This window comes from Silene latifolia, chromosome Y (genome assembly GCF_048544455.1).
Source record: "Silene latifolia isolate original U9 population chromosome Y, ASM4854445v1, whole genome shotgun sequence".
In the NCBI taxonomy this organism is placed as follows: domain Eukaryota; kingdom Viridiplantae; phylum Streptophyta; class Magnoliopsida; order Caryophyllales; family Caryophyllaceae; genus Silene; species Silene latifolia.
Genome location: NC_133538.1, coordinates 208,055,122 through 208,063,032, shown reverse-complemented (window position 1 = coordinate 208,063,032; position 7,911 = coordinate 208,055,122). Strand labels below are relative to the sequence as shown.

The 7,911-nt window shown below is 41.6% G+C and overlaps 1 protein-coding gene across 1 annotated transcript; it reads right to left on the bottom strand.

Annotated features, from left to right (window-relative positions):
• Positions 1–5,213: 5,213 nt before the first annotated feature.
• Positions 5,214–5,930, bottom strand: LOC141629988 (uncharacterized). The gene has a single exon (XM_074442892.1). It carries the CDS (start codon positions 5,928–5,930, stop codon positions 5,214–5,216), a length of 717 nt encoding a protein of 238 aa, XP_074298993.1.
• Positions 5,931–7,911: the final 1,981 nt, after the last annotated feature.

The window sequence follows — 7,911 nt, the reverse complement described above, 5'->3', positions numbered from 1 at the left end:
CATGGCAATTTGGCTATGTGAGACTCATAGGTAGAAATGAAAGAAGGGGTCGTAAGTTACCTCTCCACATGTGTCACCGCCACAAACCCGAATGCATACAAAGAAAAGAGTGTCATGTTTGTGCAATTTGATGTTAAATGTCTTATAAGGAGTACTACTCACATCCTAAATGAAACCGGTCATGAATGTCACCAGTTTATCAAGCTCTAAATCTTAGAATGTATATGTAGTTTGCCAATATTAGAGTCAAGTCTATTCGTTCAGCTAAGTTTAAACAAAAACTCGTAGATTATGCAAATAACTATGCCAATAAAATGTTAAAGAATAGTGTAGCCTCGAAAAACTTACAAGATAACGCGAAGTAAGGACCTCCCTAAACCAGCTAGCAATAAGGGAGGTCATAAATAGCCCCATAACAACATCGCAGGACGCGAGGCAAGACAAGCGAACTCGATCGAGAGAATAAAGTACTCGATCGAGTAGCATGGGACTGCAGAAGTGCTCGATCGAGACTGCAGAAGTGCTCGATCGAGAAGTGGAAGTCCTCGATCGAGAGGTCATCTTCCAAGGGTGCTCGATCGAGAGAGGAAAGTACTCCATCGAGAAAGGAAAGTGCTCGATCGAGAGCCACCTATAAATAAGCAACAAACGACCTACAGAATGAACAAAACAAGTCCAAACGTTCCAGTCTATCGCCTGTAAAACTAGAAACTAAAGCACACGAAACTAACTAAATGTTTTAAGCAAAGTACACTAAATTATAAGTCGGGTTGCCTCCCGGTTAGCGTAGGTTTAAGAGGTCCCGTACGACTTTTTGGCTTCAATTATCTTGCTCATCTAGATGGTTGAAGTAAAAAACTTCAACGTTGCCAACAAAATCATCTGCTTCATAGTAATGCTTCACATGATGCCCGTTCACTTTAAATCTTCTGCCCTTGAAATTCTCCAACTCAACGGACCCAAACTTGGTGACACCAGTCACTGTATAAGGGCCACTCCACCTGGACTTCATCTTACCAGGAAATAAGTGCAGTCGGGCATTAACCAGCATCACATTCTGCCCGACATAGAATTCTCGCGGTATGATTCTTTTGTCGTGCCATCTCTTCAATTTCTCTTTGTAGATGCGCGAGCTGTCATATGCATTTAGCCGAAACTCTTCTAGCTCATCTAGCTGCAATAAACGTTTCTCACCACACAACTTAGAATCATAATTCAATTCACGTATGGCCCACCAAGCCTTATATTCTAGTTCAACAGGTAAATGACAAGACTTCCCATAAACCAACCGATATGGTGCCGCACCAATTGGTGTTTTAAAGGCAGTCCGATATGTCCATAATGTGTCATCTAACTTTAACCTCCAATCCTTTCGTGATTTAGAAACAACTTTAGCCAAGATCTCTTTTAATTCCCTATTAGAGACCTCAACCTGCCCACTAGTCTGGGGATGATACTCCATACCTCTACGATGTTGGACACCGAATTTGGACAATAAAGCTGTAAGTCGCTTTTCTTTAAAATGCATGCCCCCATCACTAATGACAACCCTCGGAACACCAAATCGGGGGGAAAATAATCTTTTTAAACAGTTTAATCACAGTCTTGGCATCACATTTAGGTGAAGCAATAGCCTCTACTGGAGTGAAACCTCTAACTCGATAATTTAAGTGGAAAAACTAAAGAAATGAGCCAAGTTTGCATTGAACAAACTGTTGGATTAGGCGTGTCCTTGAGGGACGAATGAGGTATGTCTAGACCCGAACACAAAGCAATGGGAATAGACTCGATAGTTTAAACACACAAGCAAGTAAACTACCAAACTCCAAGCACACAGCAAAGGAGCTCTTCAAGCACAAAGCAAAGAAGAGATTTTAATGAAGAAAACTCATGTTTCTTACTTGGTTTATAACTTAAGCAAATCTGAATATTACACTTGGGAACTTGCCTTATATATAGCCCAAGTCCTTCTAATCTTAACCATCCAAATTACATCTAATGGCTAACATTAAACAAGTAAGAAAACAAGAAAAAGTTGCTGAAATCCCCTCCTAGGCAGCCGTGAGCTTTGTCCCAACAAGAACAATCCAATGGGTCTTCTCAAGGTCTCACAATGAAAGGGACATAAGGGCTATCCTAGGAATACACAATTGGAGGCTTCGTTAGTCAAATATTCAGCTGAAATAAGCCCTTGAGAGCAGCCCCCAAAGCTCTTACACAATTGTAAGAATGAAAGTGACACTTTGGACCTTCCTTGAAAGCGACATTTGAGCTCATTTGAAAAATAAAGAAAACAGCCTCCTAGGACTGTTTTGGATGGTTCAAGTAGCTGGATATTGTCCTAGGATGGTCTTCATTTGATTAATAAAAAGATGGGACCAATTGGAAGCAAACTAAGCTCGCTTGTTAAAAATCGATAAACTCGTTACTCGGTTTTGTCTTGTGAATTCATCTCAGCTTGGATCCTTATTTAAATAAACGTCCCTAGGCAAAAAGTCTCAAAATTCATTATAGAATTGAGACGTGACAAAAATTACCATGTCTTCTTAGACGGAATTTGAGTTAGACCTCAAATTGGACGAAGGTCCCAATCCGCGGTCTAGCTCGGCCTCCTTTCCCGTTTCAACCTCCCCTTCTTGAAAAGGATTTGCCCTCAAATCCTCGACATCTTCACCCTCGAGGTCTTCATAAAACGGACTCAAGTCACCAATGTTGAAGGTTCCATGGACACTATACTCACCCGGAAGATTGATTTTATAAGCACTCAGACCAATTCTTTCCACAACTTCGAAAGGACCATCGGCCCTAGGCATGAGTTTGTTTTTCCTCTTTTGTGGGAACCTCTCCTTCCTTAAATGAACCCAAACAAGATCTCCGAGTTCAAAGCTCTTTGGATGACTCGGTTTCTTGACACGGTTCACATACCCTTCGTTGGTTTTCTGAATTTGCTTCTTCACTTGGGCATGGATTTGGAGCATTTGTTCGACCCTTTTCTTGGCATCATAATCGATAGAATTCCTCTTAATAGGTGCTAAATCAGTAGGCATAAGTGGATTAATGCCATAAACCACCTCGAATGGAGATTTCCCGGTGCTTGATGAAGGAGCTCGATTAAATGCAAATTCGGCTTGTGATAGTTTGAGATCCCAATCTTTCAAAGACTTGCACACCGTGGCCCTTAAGATTCTGCCCAAGGTCTTGTTAGTAACCTCGGTTTGACCATCGGTTTGAGGATGATGGGAGGTGCTAAAAAGAAGCCTTGTTTTGAGCAACTTCCATAAGGACCTCCAAAAGTGACTCATAAACTTAGTATCCCGATCAGAAACTATTGACTTGGGTACACCATGGAGCTTGACCACTTCCTTTAGATATAGATTAGCAACACTTGAAGCATCCTCGGTCTTTTTGCAAGCAATGAAATGAGCCATTTTGCTAAATCGATCAACCACGACCATGATGGAATCCTTGCCTCGTTGTGTCCTTGGCAAGGCCACAATAAAATCCATGCTAACATCCTCCCATGGCTGATTTGGGACGGGTAGGGGTGTATAGGGACCCTTTTGGAAGGAAGACTTGGCTTGATGACAAGGAGCACACCTCTTGATCACACTTTGGACATCCCCAAGCATTTTTGGCCAAAAGAATTGCTCTTGGAGAATATCATATGTCTTTTGGATGCCAAAATGACAGGCAAGGCCATTTGAATGAACTTCTTTGACCAACAAGTTTCTATAAGGTCCCTTAGGTATGCACAATCGATTCCCGAAGAACAAGAACCCTCCTTGACTCGAGTATTTACTCCTTCTGCCCTCCTCACTTTCTCGGCCCTCTTGGAGTGTTTGCCACTCATCTTTGAAATCCGGATCTTCAATGTACAAATCCTTCATGTGTTCAAACCCTAGTACCCTTTGTTCCATAAAACTCAACATGGTGAACCTCCTTGAAAGAGCATCGGCCACCACATTGTTCTTGCCCTCAATGTACTTGCTTGAAAAATTGAATGATTGTAAGAATTCCACCCATTTAGCATGCCTATGATTGAGCTTGTGTTGGCCATTGATATACTTGAGAGCTTCATGATCGGAATGCAAAACAAATGGCTTTGGCTTCAAGTAGTGGCTCCAATGATTCAAAGATCGAATAATGGCATAGAATTCCTTATCATAAGTTGAGTAATTGAGCTTGGCACCATTGAGATTCTCACTAAAGTATGCTACTGGTCTGTGGTCTTGAAGTAGCACAGCCCCAACTCCAATCCCGCTAGCATCGCACTCGACTTCAAATAACTTGTTGACATTGGGTAATGCAAGAATAGGAGACTCGCACATTAAAGCCTTGACCTTGTTGAAGGCTGTTTCGGCCCTATCACTCCAAGAGAACTCCCCTTTCTTCATACACTCGGTAATAGGAGCCATAATGGTGCTAATGTAACACCCCGGCCCAAACCTAGGGTCGGGAGCGGTTACTTATGATAGCTCACCAGGCTGTGTACATGGCCCACAGATCAACACGTGTCCTTTACAGCGCATTTTGTCCTCACTCATGCGCATCTCGGGAACCTTCCCAGGAGGTCACCCATCCTAAGACTACTCCCAGCCAAGCACGCTTAACTGTGAAGTTCTTTTGTATGGATGACCATAAAAGAAAGTGCACTTTGTTGATATGAGTAGTACTTTCAATCCCTTTAAGCACTAGTCATTTAAGCCTATAACTGGACCTCTTCAATTAACGTGGGGTGTTACAGCTAAAATATTTGATGAACCTCCTATAAAAGGAAGCTAAGCCATGGAAACTCCTTACTTCGGTGATGGTGCTCGGTCTTGGCCAAGATTGAATAGCCTTGACCTTCTCTTGATCCACTAGAATCCCTTGATCACTAATGACGAAACCCAAGAATTGGACTTCCCTTTGCATGAATGAACATTTCTCCAATTTTCCATAAAGCTTGTGCTCCCAAAGTGTTTCAAACAATACTTGTAGATGCTTGAGATGCTCTTCTTTGGATGGACTAAAAATCAGAATATCATCAAAGTATACCACCACAAATCGGCCCAAATAAGGTCTAAGGACCTCGGTCATCAACCTCATGAAAGTACTTGGTGCATTAGAGAGACCAAATGGCATGACAAGCCACTCATATAAGCCATGCTTGGTTTTGAAGGCTGTTTTCCACTCGTCTCCTTCTTTGATTCTAACTTGATGGTAGCCTTGTCTTAAATCGATCTTTGAGAACACTTGAGCTCCACTAAGCTCATCCAATATATCGTCAAGTCTAGGTATTGGGACCTATACTTAACGGTGATGTTGTTGATGGCTCGACTATCGGTGCACATTCTCCATGACCCATCCTTTTTTGGAACAAGTAATGCCGGAACCGCACAAGGACTAAGTGACTCCCTCACAAATCCCTTACTCACTAGTTCCTCAATCTGTTTTTCCAACTCTTTGGTGGCTATTGGATCACTTCTATAAGCCGCTTTGTTTGGTAAAGAGGCTCCCGGAATAAGATCAATTTGGTGCTCAATGCCCCTAAGAGGAGGTAACCCACTCGTAAGTTCATTAGGAAAGACATCCCCATAAGAATCAAGTAACTCTTGAACCTCCCTCGACACTCCCTCCTTGGCCGTGGCCTGCTGCCCGTGACCATCTCCGCCACCTCCTGTCCCCTTAACCAACCCCGTAACCACTAGAGCATACACGTCCCCCTCCCCTTCTAACTCTTGCAACATTTCAGTCCCATTGATTAATAGGATTTCCTTAGAAGGTTCAACCATTGAAGGTGGTGTTGTAGGTTTGATGGTGGGTGGTAATGGTGACAATATGACTCTTTTTGAAGCAAATTTAAAGGAATAGGTGTTCTCTTTCCCATGGTGAATAGAATCCCTATCAAATTCCCAAGGTCTCCCAAGTAACAAATGACAAGCATCCATGGGTAGGACATCACAAAGGACCTCATCAACATAATTCTTTCCAATAGAAAAAGAGACTAAACATTGTTTATCAACTCTAACCTCGGCTCCTTTGTTGAGCCACCTTAGTTTGTATGGACAAGGATGATTTATTGTGGGTAATGAGAGTTTTTCAATCAAAGTACTCGATGCTACATTAGTACAACTCCCCCATCAATTATCAAATTACACACTCTTCCCTTGATGGTACATTTAGTCCTAAAGATTTGTTGTCTTTGGTCTAGTTCTAATGGTTGTGGTTGTGTGTGCATCACCCTCCAAGTAACCAAACTAAGTCCCGAGTCCGGCATGACTACCTCGGCTGCCTCCTTTTGTTCCTCATCACTCTCATCATTTTCACAAACAAGAATCTCATCCTCTCCCCAATGGACTACTTCAAAGGTGCTAAGAGCCCTTTTGGTTGGACAATCTTTTATGAAATGACCATATCCTTGACATTGGAAGCATTTCTTAAGGCCTACGGTTTTTCTTTGAGAGTTTTCGGGTGCCTTTCCTTTGTCAACATAGGCTGTTTTTGGTTGTGAGTTTGAGGTGTCTTTAGGTTTTGACTCGTTTGTTGCGTGAGGCTTTGAGTAGTGGCCTGTTTTGGTCGGGTATTTTTGTATGTTAGCCCTTCCCTTTCCCGCTTTCTCAACTCTAAAGGCCAAGTTAACGGCCTCATCAAAGGACCACACATGTTGTAATCGGAATCTTTGAGCAATTTTGTCATCTAAACCCTCAACAAACCTAGCAATTTTTTGTTCCGGTTTCTCATTCATTTCACATTACAAAGTGAGTTGCTCAAAATCTCTAATGTAAGACTCAAGTGGTTGTTGATCTTGTTTAAGTTGAGTGAGTTTAATGAACAAGTCTTGAGTGTATTCTTTAGGTACAAATTTCTCATTAAGCTTCTTCTTCAACTTTAACCAAGACTTAATGGGTTCCTTACCATCTCTTTTTCTCTGATTTTTTAAGTTCTCATACCAAAGTGAAGCATATCCCTTAAGTTTTAAGATGGCAACTTTAAAACACTTAGCATCCGAATATGACTTAAACTCAAAGACTCTTTCAATAGTTCTAAGCCAATCTATCAAATCTTCGGGATTTAAACTACTAAGAAAGTCTGGAATTTCTACCTTTAAGTCTTTAGGATGCTCCTCATGATAGGCCTCAACCAAAGAATCCCCCGAATCTGAAAATGCTTCTTCCTCACGTCCACCATGAGCTCATCCACGGCCTCTACCCCTGCCCCTAGGTGGTTGTCCTCTTCCTCTTGGTGGTGTTGGAATATTAGCCATGATAGCATTGAAGGAATCTAGCAACACATCACATTTTTCAGAAAGTTGAGTAACTTGGGACTCAATTTTAGCAAGCCTTTCTTCACTCATGGTTGTTTTTTGTGTTTTTAATGTGGTTAGGATGTAATGAACTCACAAGAAAGGCTTTTAACCAAAGCTCTGATAACCAAGTTGGAGTGAAACCTCTAACTCGATAATTTAAGTGGAAAAACTAAAGAAATGAGCCTAAGTTTGCATTGAACAAACTGTTGGATTAGGCGTGTCCTTGAGGGACGAATGGGGTATGTCTAGACCCGAACACAAAGCAATAGGAATAGACTCGATAGTTTAAAGCACAAAAGCAAGTAAACTACCAAACTCCAAGCACACAGCAAAGGAGCTCTTCAAGCACAAAGCAAAGAAGAGATTTTAATGAAGAAAACTCATGTTTCTTACTTGGTTTATAACTTAAGCAAATCTGAATATTACACTTGGGAACTTGGCTTATATATAGCCCAAGCCCTTCTAATATTAACCATCCAAATTACATCTAATGGCTAACATTAAACAAGTAAGAAAACAAGAAAAAGTTGCTGAAATCCCCTCCTAGGCAGCCGTGAGCTTTGTCCCAACAAGAACAATCCAATGGGTCTTCTCAAGGTCTTACAATGAAAGGGACATAAGGG